The 14,769-nt window shown below is 37.9% G+C and overlaps 3 protein-coding genes across 3 annotated transcripts; 2 read left to right on the forward strand and 1 right to left on the reverse strand.

The window, feature by feature from the left end:
* The first annotated feature begins 197 nt into the window (after positions 1–197).
* On the forward strand, positions 198–1,686 carry LOC124633543 (putative ATP synthase subunit f, mitochondrial). Its single transcript, XM_047168803.1, has 4 exons — positions 198–364; positions 443–541; positions 1,096–1,212; positions 1,543–1,686. Exons 1-4 carry the CDS (start codon positions 286–288, stop codon positions 1,569–1,571), a joined length of 324 nt encoding a protein of 107 aa, XP_047024759.1. The 5' UTR covers positions 198–285; the 3' UTR covers positions 1,572–1,686.
* A 1,324-nt stretch (positions 1,687–3,010) lies between these two features.
* Positions 3,011–4,820, reverse strand: LOC124633412 (mesencephalic astrocyte-derived neurotrophic factor homolog). The gene is made up of 2 exons (XM_047168625.1): positions 4,100–4,820; positions 3,011–3,190 (listed from the first exon to the last, which is right to left on the reverse strand). The coding sequence occupies exon 1, from the start codon at positions 4,641–4,643 to the stop codon at positions 4,122–4,124; it is 522 nt and encodes a 173-aa protein (XP_047024581.1). The 5' UTR covers positions 4,644–4,820; the 3' UTR covers positions 3,011–3,190; positions 4,100–4,121.
* Positions 4,821–5,309: 489 nt separating this feature from the next.
* Positions 5,310–14,711, forward strand: LOC124633449 (dynein axonemal assembly factor 5). Its single transcript, XM_047168676.1, has 12 exons — positions 5,310–6,030; positions 6,217–6,400; positions 8,370–8,587; positions 8,907–9,064; positions 9,406–9,609; positions 10,145–10,295; positions 10,695–10,859; positions 11,300–11,491; positions 11,831–11,988; positions 12,510–12,702; positions 13,845–14,036; positions 14,211–14,711. Exons 1-12 carry the CDS (start codon positions 5,394–5,396, stop codon positions 14,336–14,338), a joined length of 2,580 nt encoding a protein of 859 aa, XP_047024632.1. The 5' UTR covers positions 5,310–5,393; the 3' UTR covers positions 14,339–14,711.
* Positions 14,712–14,769: the final 58 nt, after the last annotated feature.

Here is a 14,769-nt window from a genome sequence, read left to right on the forward strand (position 1 = left end):
TTAGATCCACAGATAATGAATTCAAGTTATGATAATTTTGTTTGCTAAAAGACAAATAGACATAAAAAAAAATTGTTTCAAGAATAATTTGTTAATGAAACAAAGAAAGTCAATATTACTGAATTAAGAATATAATTTCAAGATCCTCAGCTAACCTGAGAAAAATCGATAAACTTTGTAAACCAAGTTCTAAATTGTCTATGGTTGACAATTTGACAGATTGACTGAACACCGAAATCCGAGGTCAATTTCATTCCGTAAAATTTGGTCCAAACCCCAAGAATCATGGGTTTCGGTGATTATCCCAAGGAATATAACCCCTCAGTCCACGGGCCTTATGACCCAGCCCGTTATTATGGCAAGCGTAAGTATGCTTCTAGATAAACAATGTCGCCCTTCAATTTACCATTTTCGATTATGTAATTTTCATTCTCGTTTTCAGCTGATACTCCGTTCGGTCAGGTAAAAATCAGTGAACTTGGATCCTGGTTTGCACGCAGGAATAAGTCGCCCCAGGCTCTCGCTGGCGTATTCAGCCGAGGTAAGAAACTAGTTTCATACATATTTATATGTGAAGTTTTGAGGTTATAGGTGTATTGTAGATATCAATCATTTGGAGGTGCTACTGGGTCAGTTTTAAACGTAACGCATATAAATATGTAGGTAGGTAGTCAATCTTGTCTACAGTGACAAAGCAGGTTGCCGTGTATAATTTGTACCTTACTTTGAGTATTTCTAACAGGAATGCAGTACCCACATATTCTAAGATAACCAGAACAATATCATTTGCATTTAAAGAAAATTTCCCTGCCATGTTCTTAATTAGTACCATTGACTGGTGTTTATCATGAACAATATAAGCTGAAAACAAAAGTAACCAATTATGTAAAAATATTGAATTGTCTTAATAAACTTTTTATTCGTGTTTTTAATGTAGTTTAAACTAAATGCTAAGTAATTAACTCGCAATTTCCAACATACATCTATATTTCAAATTAATTTGTTACATAGTCACTGGCAATTAACATTGTAAACAACGGGGAAGTTATTGTTAAAATAAGGTTGCACTAAGAAGTATCTATGCAATTATTTCAGCTTGGTGGAGGTGGCAGCACAAGTATGTGCAGCCTAAGAAGGTGGGCATCGCTCCCTTCTTGCAGCTGCTGGTGGGCAGCATGACTTTCTTCTATGTTATCAACTACGGAAAGATGAGTAAGTAAACCGGGCAAGCAATAACATAGGGACAGACTGATTATCATTTCTTTATCCTGGCTCACAATACTCCATTTAAAAATACTTCTTTTTGTTCTGATTTGTACAAAATTGTGAAGGGATTTGGATATTGAGGTTTTTCTGAATATAATACTGTTCAGATGCAAGGTATTCTTGTCAGTAGCCAGCAATATACAAATAGAATTACTGGTAATTTCAAGTAAATTCTAGAAATTACACTGAACCAATTTCAACATTCACCATGAAGTTGAGACTGATTGATTCATAAGTAATGGTATATTAAAGAACTTTTTTTTTCTCTATTTTCAGAGCACCACAGGAACTACAAGTACCACTAATCTGGAACCCTCTCAATGCCATCAAATGCATGTAATTTATGTATTCAAAAATGTTATGTTAAATGTATGTGCTAGATCTTACATACTTGCAATAAAGCTATTAGTGTGAAACATTTGTCTATGTTTTATTTTGGAACTATATTTTTTGTCACCAAAATTTATATTTGTCATCAAGTTGTATCACCTAATAAATAGATCTATCGCCACGAAATATTTTCGTTCTCAGATAAACAAAGAGTGTTCCCAGGTATGAATTAGCAAATTATTGTTAATATAATGTGTAAAATATGAGATGGATTACCAATAAAATTGTAGTGCATTACATGAATATAAACTTCGTTCTTATAATAATAGTTTTATTACTTAAATAATAGCTTGGTGCTCAAAATGGTAGATCTGTCACCAAATAAATCGATTAATCGATCCCTGACTGCGACTCCTTTTTATTTGTTATTTTGTCACCAATACAGTAGTTACATTTTATTTCGTTCAGTTATTAAAATAATGTATTCGTTACCAATGTAATACATCAGTTTATAATTTTAATAAAAATATGTTCAAAGGGAAGAGGAAGGGAAGGGAGACAAATTGGCGCGCTTTCGGGCCTCAACGAATGGGTTGTAGGTTGGTTGTAGGTACGATCATACGATGCGGGGCGCGGGCAGTGAGATTTTTAACAATAAATATTGATTATTTTGACTTTGATTAATTGTTTTATTTACTATTCAGCTAGAAATTTAATTTAAATATATTTATACTACCTGTGGAAACTAAAGCCCTTGGGGGGAGGCACATGGCCAGTTAAGTAGTAGACTCTTTTGGTTGAAATGATGATGACGACCACCCTACATTTTTAGACCTTCATGAAATTTTCTAGTGATATAATATATGATTTATTGGTGATCTCTTTAAATTAGTTTGCTTAAATACTATTAGGACAAACCTATTATAATACATACAAAATCATTTATTTGGTACTTGACCCCATATCTCCATGATTTTCGGTAATTTATTGTGGAAATGATTTTATATTGTTTGGTGACTACATTTGGTGACAAATCTACTATTTTGAGGGCAAACCCTATTATTTAAGAAACACAAAATGAATTAAATTGGTGACAGCTTAAATCATACCCTTTTATTTTCTTCTAATTATCCTACAGGGATAATTAATATCAACTATGCAACTTGAGATGAATACCAAAATTAACAGTATCTTTATTTAAGCCTCAAGATATGCAAGTAGGCAGATGCCCTTTCAATATATGCAAATTAAATGGTTCCAAAAAATAGAAAAAGGTCTAGGTTGAAATAGGGCAATTTTTGGAATTTGGCAGCAAAGCACCTAGGCAAATTATTTTTACAGACAGCCTATCTTCAAAGCATACCAATACTTTCAGAAATAGAAAACATTTAAAATAAAAATTAAACCAGATGACTTGAAAAAAATATCTTTAATTACTTATAGCAATAATAATTTATTCAACACATGCACACTCCAGACACTCGGCTTGCAAAGTTCGTCAAATGCAAAAGTCTGTTGATCTCTACCGCGGCAGGCACGGCACACATCGCTTGTTGCTCAGATGTATTATCACATTAGTGTCCCATGAATTAATCTGAAACGTAAAACACATATTTGAATAAAAAAATATTCTTGTTTAACTAACAGGGTAGGCTTGAACTTAGTCTTTCTCTTACTATCAGGTTTCCTAAATTATATAATTGTAGCTATATTCAAAATGTTCAAGCTCTGTGTTATGGGCCAATTAATCACAAAGTATGTATTAAACCAAGAGTAGGACCTTTATAGAGTACTAGCTTCTGCCAGCGGTTTCACCCGCATCCCGTGGAACTACTTCCAGTACCGGGATAAAAAGTAGCCTATAGCCTTCCTCCATAAATGGGCTATCTAACACTAAAAGAAATTTTCAAATCGGGCCAGTAGTTCCTGAGATAAGCGAGTTCAAACAAACAAACTCTTCAGCTTTATAATATTAGTATAGATTTCATCATCCTTGGTAAAAGGGTGGTTCAACTACTTAACTACAGGCAACTTACACAACTTATAGTAAAATTAAGTAGATGTATCTATGACTCATGTGTGGGTGTAATCTAAAGGTTAAAATTCAGTTCAGATATGGTTTTCTGATGACAATGTTCTCGAACAATATCCAATAAAGCTCCCAGTTCTCAAACCTATGCCTAAAGGTTTAAAATATTAGGGTCCATCATAGGACCAGAGACCATTTTAAATATAACATTTATTTAAACTATTCAATAAATAGGCACATTTCAAATAATATCAACTGTTAGCAGCAGGAGAAGTTTTGTTATTATTTTTCATTTGCATGTATTTGGTAATGATATTGCTAATAGGGTTATTGACCTTTTCACTCTGACAACCCCAAATTATATTTTTTTTTCATTGGAAAATTTTATTAATATAAATTGCATCATTTCCCACATGCAATTCGACATGGTAAAAGTAGTAGAAAATTAATATCACCATATGTGGATAACCTCACCTAAAATTAGAATTGAGCTATTTTACAATTCAGTTTTGCCCATGTACTTGGGTTTTAGCTCCTCTATTCTCTTGATGAAGTCAGTCTTCTCGATGCAGCCGTCGCAGACCTCATCCCAGTCGTTCAGAATCTTCTTCAGATCTCGTACTTTGAGTTTCTTCAGATCAACATTGTTCAAGTCAATCTGTTTGTCGAATCTGAGATCGCAGATCTGTGCGTCCTTCTTCCTCAACTTCTCACAGATTTTGTCAGCTGGCATGGACCAACTGAGCGGCTTCGACAGCTCACCCAGGATGCCGGTGGCGGACTCCTCTAGGCCGCCCAAGTAGTAACAAAATCTGTTCTCTTTATTCTTGGAACCTTTACAAAACTTCTTGAACTCAGTTTCGATTGATTTGGGGTTCTTCTTGACATCGTCTGTTAACGTGGCTGCGAATTTCTCCACAGTTTTAATACAAACTTCACATTCGCCTTCCTTCAGTGCAAGCGATACCTGCACGATTGCCGCGATGAATAATAAATGAAACACACTTAATTTATACATTTTGCACTAATATTTGATAACGGGCTACGCTAAATTTAACTCCAGCTGCTACGTATACCGTAATTTGTAACAGAATAAATAGAAATAGTACGAAATTTAAAGTGATAGAAGAATCTCGTCCATTCATGGAAATGAAAACGTTGACAGCTTTACTTGGCGAGCTGTGATTGGTGCACGTTGTTGGCATGCTAGAGATGGACCCAATATTTCTTATCTATGAATAGTCGACTATGTACTTCAAGATATAAATCGACTAAATAAACAAGCTTTAATTATTTCATTTAAGGTACGTTTTATTAAAACGTAGTTAAGACGGTTTTAACTTCCTTCTACTGTGGAATTTATTGGTGAAACTTCAGTAAAAAAAATCATAAATAAAATATCATATCATATTTATAAACTTATCATTAGCTTGAAACACGCGCACCACGTTACAACAATATTTTACAATCAAATAATCCAACCCATCTGTGGAGATCCAAGAGGGAGGCCTATGTTCAGCAGTAGACGTGCTATGGCTGAGATGATGATGATGATGGTGAATTCAAGCAATTTTAGTCGATTTTGAATATTGATTTAGGTCGTCTTCATAATTGTCTTTGAATTATATCTAACCTTTATCATGACATTGTCAATTTCATGTCAACGTCTTGGTAGTCGTCATGGAAACAAATTTTTGTTTATCAATATTTCATTTTTGTTTTGTCGATATTTTTGATTTTGCGGTCATCGAGTTAAAATATCTACAAAATGGGTGAAATAAAACCTTCCCTGATGGATAATCCACGAGCTGCTTTGGAGGTCTATATTACTGCATTGCAGAGTGAGTCAAAAATGGCTCGAAAGCAGGCTCTGGTTAAAATTAATGAAGAGATATTTGAAACTCCTGCTAACAAGGACTGCGACCTCACTGTGGTATTCCCTGAAGTATATGCTTACGTCTTGAAAAGTTTCTCTGACGCCTCAGAGGGCTGTCGAGAAACCTCAGCCTTGATAATATCGAACTTCATCGAGAAGTTACCGCTGAACGACTACTACTTGACGTACATTCTACCAGTGATTGTCCGTCGTATAGGCTGCCCAGAGATCGTAGAAGACTCTGAAGAGATCCGCTTAGTCCTCATTGAACTGGTGCATAAGATATTAGACAAGTATAAAGTGTCTTACTTGCTGAGTCCTTTTATTAATGACTTTACCAGCATTTTGACCAAAACAGTGACTGATCCGTTTCCAAAAGTGAAGCTTCAGGCATGTGAATGCATCATTATGATGACAAAGGTCTTACAAAGAGACTTCCATTTCCAATCCTCAAGTTACGTCAAGCCAATTCTGTCTAATTTTGCGCATCAACACTTCAGAGTTCGAGTTGCTGCTATTAGAGCTATTGGTAATATTTTTTTTAACTTACTATTGTTACTATATGCTAGAGATAGTAGACAAGAAAACATATTTACATCATAATTAACCTGGACATCTCAGCATCGCATTGCCACTCATTTCAGCATATATATTTTCTGAGAGAAATACATTTTCTCCACTAAGGTAAACATAACATTTGACGTCTGTGTTACAGGGGCTGTAGTTCTAGCAGGTGATGCAAAGTGCTTCGAGCTGTCCATCACTCCCATGGCTGAGAAGCTGTTTGATGAGAACAATCTGGTCAGAATGCAGGTCACCCTGGAAGTGGGAAACTGGATGCTCAGCTATAGAGATAGATACTCCTTCTGGCATCGCATGATACCTTTGTTGTTGACGAGGTAAGATTAAGATTTGGTTGAATCTTTTTAAAATTGAAATAGAATAAGATAAAAAACCCTTATTAGGAGCCACAAATTCTATTAAATCTATATTCCTACGGCTTGTTATAGGTATGTTGTAGAAACTCAATCTAAAAAAAACTAGAAAGCCTTCAAGAATGCACATAAAGTTTTTTAAGCTTTTGTGATTTGTTTGCGAGTATGCATATAAACATGCACGCCACACAAATTTTGACCATACTGACAATCGGCCCCAGCATCTTCAGTTTAGCATGACGACCGTTGCGCCAGCAGTAGGTACTATCGTTATAATCATTACACGCTTTTAGCTTCACCTGTATGTTTGTAGGTTTGTTTGTATATAACCGACTTCTTTGGGCGCGATTTTGACCTTAAACGGCCAGATTTCGTTCAAACTTTGTAGATTTATTGAGGACCGATGACAATACACTAATTTGATAAAACTATTCCATTTTTAACCGACTTCCCAAAAAGGAGGAGGTTCTCAATTCGGCCGGTATGTTTTTTTTCTATGTATGTACATCGATTACTCCGAGGTTTATAGACCGATTTACGTGATTCTTTTTTTGTTCGACTCGGAATAGCTGCCAGTTGGTCCCATAGTCATCAAATCAGGACCTGATGATGGAAACCCTGAGAAATCGAGGGCAACCTTCGAAAGTTGTAGGCATACATAGGATAAAAACTTGACACTCAGGTGTACGCCTAAAAGCACTATTCAACTGTGAAGATTTGGAGCTGACCTGATGATGGAGACCAGAGAGGGTCGAGGGAACTCGACAACTGAATATGTAAACTACCTCGTGTTTGGGCTTAAATTATTTGTATTGACAAGACCTTTGCAACAGTAAAGGTTTGGAGCTGACCTGATGATGGAGACCAGAGAAAGTCGAGGGAACTCGACAACTGAATATGGAAACTACCTCGTGTTTGGGCTTAAATTATTTGTATTGACAAGACCTATGCAACAGTGAAGGTTGGGAGCTGACCTGATGATGGAGACCAGAGAAAGTCGAGGGAACTCGACAACTGAATATGTAAAATACCTCGTTTGGACTTATATTCTTTGTATTGATGAGAACTTCCCACTTGTATGACAACTATTCGTATCACTGAAAAGCTTTAAATAAAAAACTTTTTTACAAAAAAATTAAACCGACTTCCCAAAACACTAAAAAGCAAAAAAATACTAATTTTAGGTGCATCGGCCTAGAAGTCGGTGGCAAAATTAACTTAGTAACATCCATTAGACACCGACTTCTAGGCTTTTTAATTTGCAAAATATGATTTTTGTTAATTTATATAATTTTTATCTATAGTCGATAAGGTAACAAAATTAATTAAAATTTTCTATATTTTTTCTCTACAGTCGATAAGGCAGGACTCGATGTTAATTTTTATTTCCAATAATTATCTTTAGCTGTTTTCTCTAATATTGACAAATTTTATACCTTAGAGAATTTTAATTCTACAAAACAAATAATAGTTTTAAAACAAACTAAAAAGTAGAAAATAAATAATAGTTTAAAAAAACTAAAAAACACGCTTTTTATAGAAAACCGAACTAAAAAATAGAAAATAAATTTTAATGAATTTAAATTAAGAAAATAGTGTTAAAAATTTCAATGAATATAAATTAATAATAGTGTGAATACAAAAAAAAAATATTTAAAAAAAGCGTGGGGTGCTTTTTAAGGTATTATCGAAATGAAAATCACTCTCTCTACTTATATCTGTCAATAAAATATTTATAACTATTGACACCATGCACCCCACGCTTTTTTTTTATATATTTTTTTGTATTCACACTATTATTAATTTATATTCATTGAAATTTTTAACACTATTTTCTTAATTTAAATTCATTAAAATTTTTTTCCTATTTTTTAGTTCGGTTTTCTATAAAAAGCGTGATTTTTAGTTTTTTTAAACTATTTTTTTTTTTCAGCCTAAGCGACGTAATGGAGGACATAAGAAACACCGCCACGAGTCTTTGGAACGATATAGGAATTCAGTACATGGAGGAAAACGAGGAAGACTTCAAGAAGAAGACAGATTTCCTGAAAGATGTCCCAACCCATTACCCTGATGTTAAGAGACCTAACTTCGGCTGCAGGTCGCTGGTACAAAGCAATATTGGCAAAATTGTACCAGCTATTGGGAAAGGTAAGAGAATCGAGACTTAAGAAGATACTAGAGAGATAAGTATCTAACAATCACAACCAGAGCATTCTTTGGCCGATTTTCATTTCCTATATGTACCTTCTGTTTTCCATTCTGAAAAAAATTATGATTACTTTAATCACAGTTTTTCTGCAATGCTTTGTTTGTGATTTGTAATCGGAATTTGAAGAAATTTATATTTGGCGCTGCTACGAAACCATAGGAAAAGGGCGTCTAAGTACGCAGGTCTCATTATACGATCAATGGATAGCCTCATCACCTCTCAATGTACGAATTATCTTCTAACATGGTAACTCCTCAGAAATGGACGGCTGGCAAGCTGATGCCCGACTCCGCGTCTCCCAACTCCTATGCTGGCTGATTCTATGTGCTGAAGAAGGTTCGACCCAGCACGCTAACGCTATTGTGAGAGCTATGCTGCGAGGCGCTACTGATGAAGATCCTAGGGTTATACTTGAGGTGAGAAAAAAAGAGATAAGAAAAAAATAACCATCCGAATTCAGAACCTTCTTTTTGGAAAGTCGGATAAAAATTATCGTATATATTTTTTCTTAGTTGCTATAAAATATTCTGGTTTGCAATCATATATTCCGCTGAAGAAGAGAAGTTTCAGAAATCATACTTTATGTTATTCATTGCATCATATTGTAGCGCCGACAACATAATCTACAATTACTTTTTTGATGACAGACTAGTTAAAATCGTATTTATTGCCACGATATTTTGTTTCACATTTGTTTACCCTCCTTTTTAAAAGCCCACCACCATATAAAGTCCTTCTTGAAACTTTATCGCAACAGATAAAACGTGCAGCCGAGTTATTCGGCTACTTCATAACGCCCACCACTTGGTGGCCGCTGCTCGAAGCCGAGGTAGACTCCTGGGCGGCTCTGCTGGTTATAGCCAACATCATCAAAGGTTCCCGCCCAGAACTGCTCCAGGAGAAGGTGTTAGTTGAGTTGTGTAGGGAGGCTGCAGATCCTGATAGATGCAGGACTAGGAAGGTAGGTGGAATTATCTTGTCATGGTCTAACATACTTTTTTTTTTGTCGCTGGGCTAAAAATGCTATTACGCATCCCCTTCCCGTATCGTATCGGTAGAGGAGTACCCACTAAAAAAACCCAGCGGCACTCCGACCTCGCCTGAGTGGAGGGGGTCTGAATCTATGGCATCCAGTCCCCCACCGGTGATTGCCCGCCTTACGGCAGGCCCCTCATACCTTATACCTTGAAGGCAAGTATATTAGACCATGGTCTAATATACTCTAATTTTTGTGCCACTTTAACTTTGTATTCAACCGTAAATTTAGACCCAGTTAGCCCAGCTAGATGAATTTTGTCACTCCTTCAATCTGAGGCCTTGAGTTCGACTTAGTTAATTGCAAAAAGAGAATCAGGAAGCTTGAGCAATCCGACTGACAAAATGTAGAATCCTTAAAATGGAGACACTCATTCTTCAGGACAATATAGCACCATAAAAATGTGTACTCTCCCAATAACTTCACTTTTTAACTTTTAACAAAAATAATACAATTCCAGCCGAAATACCAAACGAACCTGCTATACACATGCGAAGCCCTACTGGATGTGTGCGGGGAGGCGTGCGCTACTGTCTCAGAAGACCTGTTCACTATCATCTTCTCTGTGTACGCCATGCCCTTCGATAATAAGATACAGTTTATGGCCCTGTGTGAGTAATATTTACTTATCTAGATAGGGCAGTTGAAAACAGACGGACAGATAGGATAAAAACTTTCAGTAAACTGGGGAAGTTGAAACTCGAGGGGGTTCAAGTGGGGATGAAAGTTTTACTGTTCAGCAATGGAGATTTGTGGGAGTAAGCAAGAAGCAGTGAGGGTGGCTGAAGACTGAGCGATGGTGAATTTTGGAGGAGGCTTTTGGCCAGCTGTGGACGTCTATAGAAACGACGATGAAGATGTCTGATAATCTAGAGACAGCTATAGGCTATTTCTTATCACTAATTTAAGTATATACCAAACAATGTGATATAAGTTAGTATGAAGATATATAGACTTTATACCCACTAAAAATGATCAAAAATGTGGTCAACAAAACCCTCAATTTCCAGCAAACCTCGACAAGTTACGTTACGCAGAGAAATGCGGCAAGACCCTCACCAGTCTATACGAGAAGCACATCGGTAAGGTACTGGGAGGTATAACCAGCGACGCGCTAACTTGGACGCAACTGTCGCCGGACAAGTGTCTACTGGAGTGCACTATGTTGCATACTGGTGAGAATATGACCTCTTTGATGATGTTATTTTTTCTTTTTGCTGTTTTGAATTTCGAATGTGATTCTTGTTGAGGGTGGAGTTTATTTTGGTGAGGTTTCTAGCTAGATTATTTCCAGATGTATGAATGATGTAATGGTTATGTTCAATGGGTATTTTAAATTCTTATCATAAAAATTGCGGGTGATTCAGATAAATGTTCACTGCAAATATAAACGTCTGTTTTTCTTAAAAAAACCTATTTACTTTGAAACTAGAACGAGGCAATTCATAGTAAACAGTTGTTGTAAGAAAACAAACGTTCACGTTGCCTGTGAACATGGCCTCAAGTAAACACTTTACACCGTTACCGCACAATATTGTATCTAGTATTTGGGATCTGAATATGTGTCCTAAAAACTGCCTTTATGACGATCTCCCATTATCCATCCATTTATCAGGATCTGCAATGGGAGGCCAACTGCATCTGATCGCGCCTCTCCTAAAAGAATGCCTGGCGACCCCCAAAGTAGACCCGGAGGTGAAACTCAAGATCTTCACATGTTTGTCCACCGTGCTGCTGAAGAAAGACACCAACTTCAGGACCTGTGACACTGACAAGTTGGAGGCTTTCCTCAAGATTGTCATTGAAGGTATAGTCTTTGATGTCATAAGGATTACAGGTTTCAAGGTCAAAGGAGATTTGCCCTTGATTATATTGGTCCCCTTCCCGACAACAAGTTAGTTTGTATTCCGTGTTAATATTTATTTATTAATTACCTGGTGTAAAAAGCTATTAAATGACACATTTGAAGTACTTATTATTAGAAAGGGACAAAACCGTTCCGCTGTTGACCTTCTGTTACTGTATTTTCTCTTTGAAAAGGAATCCCCTTGTCGCTCACTTTGCCCACTTTGCTTCTAATTAACACCAGATTCAATGTTCTAAATCCTCAAAAACGGCGTACAACGTATTTTGATTCTTAACGCAGAGGTAATAATGCCGAATTTGGTGTGGTGTGCCGGCCGTACCGCGGAGGCCATACGTACCGCGGCTGTCGCTTGCCTCTGCTCGGCGCTGCAGGAAAACCCTTATAACGAAGAAATATTGACCACGGATAAGGGTGGCGATGGCGATAAGGATGATAAGGTAAATATACCTACTACAAAAAACGTCGAAGACAAAGATTTTGATGGCTATGTTATTTCATCACTTACTGAAACGTCGTAACAGTACCAAGAGGTACCTATTTCAACTTCCTTTTTTTTTCTTTATTTCTAAGACACTTAGGTACATATTTCTTCATACAATAATATAGCCACACAACGCAAACCTCTCAGGGCTTATCTGCGTTATGGCGAGTGGTTTTAAACATACATAATAATTGTTCTTAGTAGTTAATTAATTAATGCTATGTCAGGAAACGCTTACATTTGTACCTATAACTTTTCGAACCGGTTCTATATAATACTTGCAATTCTTCAGGAATTTTATTTAAAAAGAAAGGTATTAAATATTCTGCCACCCTCATTCCATAAACATTGTTAAATGTAGGTAATGTATGTTTCCTATCTTCAGAACCTTTAAGTTACAAATCAATATGGAAAGTCATTACTACCTAATGTTTAATATAACCAACCAAATCCTATTAGTTATTCTAATTTCCGCAGGTGGTAAATCTATTCCCAACTAAAGACTCTTTAGAACCGTTCTTGGAGCAAATGGTACCACTTCTAGTGGGTCTAGCGGATGACAACTCGACGTTGACGCGACAGCACACATTGCGAGCTGTGTGCTGTCTCGCTGTGTTAGCTGGCCAGCGGGGGTGTTTCACTGCTGAGACCCTGCATAAGCTGTATTTTGGTAATAATTTTATTTTTATTGCAACAGTAAAAATGGTGTTTTGAGTTGGGCCTATTGGGCGTTTTTCCACTCACCGGCCCGGCACCGGCACGGCACCGGCTTGGCCGAGCACCGGCACGAGCGCCGGGGAGAGGGAATGTGATGCCGTCGCCTCCTTCTGCGAAGCGGTCATGCTCGAGAAGGAGGAGGCGAAACGCCAGAGAGTTCGCACCTCTCATCCCGGCCGCCGCGCTGGACCAGGTAGACACCATGGGCGCCGGGTGTCGCGAGATGACTCCCGGCCACCGTAGGCGTGGGTCTGTGGGCGGTGAGTTCGGGTGGCTCATCGTCCCTTTGTCTGCTTAGACGACAGACCCGAGTCGACGGCGCGCGTTGTTCCACGCGCTCCTCAAAGAGATGTCAGCAACCCCAGCGGGGCCCAGCAGGGCCAGGGCCTGCCGGGGCTGCGGGTTGTTCGAAAGAGATACCGCGGCCCTGGTACATAAAAGGCCTATGACGGAACACGACGGTTTTTAGTCAGTAAGAGTCTGACACTCTCTCACCGCTGCTAACCCACAGCGGGAGCGGTCATTTGATGATTTTTGACGTCGTTAAAAAAAAAAAAAAAGGCGCCCTCCTACCCACCCCACGCGGTTACAATTCATACGCAATACACATGCAGTTTGCCGGGCCGGGACCGGGTGGGAAGCTTGCTACTCCGGCGACGGCACCGACGCCGGCGGGAACCAACACCGGACCGGTGCCGGCGCTGGCAAGTGAAAAAACGAGCCATACTTTTCTGTACATTTTTGCTTCCCCGGCACCGACACCGACACCGGCACCGGCACCGGCACGGTCGGTGAGTGGAAAAGCGCCCATTGGATGCTCTATATTTTTGGTCAGGCTTCAGACTTTCAACTATTTTGATATTTTATTTTCAAACATGTATATGGTCAAAGGTTCTAATGTATCTGAGTTACATATCAAATTATTTAATGACCTTTTACTACGACCCCTATTTTTTTAGTCCTTTACTCAGTCTTTGATGTCCAAGACACACGAAGACGTGACTTAGAAAATTACGACCTTGAAAAGCAGATTTCTCAACCAGTAGTAGGGTCACTACGATTTCCTTGTTCCTAACTCTGTATATATTTCCCCAGTGGTACTAAAACGCCTAGACGACAGCAGCGACAAGGTCCGCTCCTACGCCGTACAAACTCTAGTGACGCTCTTCAGCTACCGTCCCGACCCTTACGATACGACGCTATACGGGGCCCATATCGATGCTTTATACAGTGCCATGCTGATACACCTCGATGATGCTGACGAGGCCTTTAGGAAACAGATGCTTGGTAAGTTCTTCGGCACCGATTTCAAGTCTTCCAGTTTTAGATAGCTCATTTCATCGAGGGCAGTCCCTATGGGTAGCGGGTGAAACCGCCGGTGGAAGCTAGTACTAATCAGTGTGATGGGTGAGGATGGAGAAATGAAAGGAGTATTTTTTCAAAATTGTGTTCTTGTTTCAGAGGCACTGATCAAGCTCAGCGACATAGACCCGCGCACTCTCATGAAGAAGGTTAAGGCCAATATACATCTTTATAGGAACAAAATGGCGTATGAAAAATTGTCTAGTCATATTGAAAAAATATTGTAAGAATAAAATTATTCTTGTACACAACAACCACTGTAACTGTAATTTGAGGTGAAAATGGTTCTATGGGAAGAATATCAGCGTCTCTGGCACGCCTTGCTATTGGTATATGTATTTAATGTTTCCTCAAAAAGTGCCTGCAGTTGGTTATTTGTGTACAGAATAGAAGCCTTAAAAAGGTGCAGCTAGCTAGTCGGTGTTTTATTCTAGCTGTACATTTTATCAAATGTGCCTTTAGAGTAATGTTAATTTAATTGTGAGTTGAATGATTATATAGGTTTAATTTTATTTTATTTCTGAACAAAGCGTGTTCGCTTGATGTGGAAATGCCTTAATATTTAATTTTACGTGCAATAAAATAAAATATAAAAAAACATTTACTGTGGTTTTATTTTTCTAATAGCTAAAAGACTTGTATCCGAATAGAAACGAAA

The sequence above is a fragment of the Helicoverpa zea genome, chromosome 9, assembly GCF_022581195.2.
Source record: "Helicoverpa zea isolate HzStark_Cry1AcR chromosome 9, ilHelZeax1.1, whole genome shotgun sequence".
Taxonomy (NCBI): Eukaryota; Metazoa; Arthropoda; class Insecta; order Lepidoptera; family Noctuidae; genus Helicoverpa; species Helicoverpa zea.

What these genes read in the sequence shown, in the direction of transcription:
- LOC124633412 (XM_047168625.1), bottom strand. Translation starts at nt 4,643, where the DNA reads ATGTATAAATTAAGTGTGTTTCATTTATTATTCATCGCGGCAATCGTG.
- LOC124633543 (XM_047168803.1), top strand. Translation starts at nt 286, where the DNA reads ATGGGTTTCGGTGATTATCCCAAGGAATATAACCCCTCAGTCCACGGG. An exon ending in AGCCCGTTATTATGGCAAGC is followed by an intron (nt 365 to 442) that starts GTAAGTATGCTT and finishes TCTCGTTTTCAG; the next exon opens with CTGATACTCCGTTCGGTCAG. An exon ending in CGCTGGCGTATTCAGCCGAG is followed by an intron (nt 542 to 1,095) that starts GTAAGAAACTAG and finishes CAATTATTTCAG; the next exon opens with CTTGGTGGAGGTGGCAGCAC.
- LOC124633449 (XM_047168676.1), top strand. Translation starts at nt 5,394, where the DNA reads ATGGGTGAAATAAAACCTTCCCTGATGGATAATCCACGAGCTGCTTTG. An exon ending in TGTACCAGCTATTGGGAAAG is followed by an intron (nt 8,588 to 8,906) that starts GTAAGAGAATCG and finishes GTAACTCCTCAG; the next exon opens with AAATGGACGGCTGGCAAGCT. An exon ending in ATAGATGCAGGACTAGGAAG is followed by an intron (nt 9,610 to 10,144) that starts GTAGGTGGAATT and finishes ATACAATTCCAG; the next exon opens with CCGAAATACCAAACGAACCT.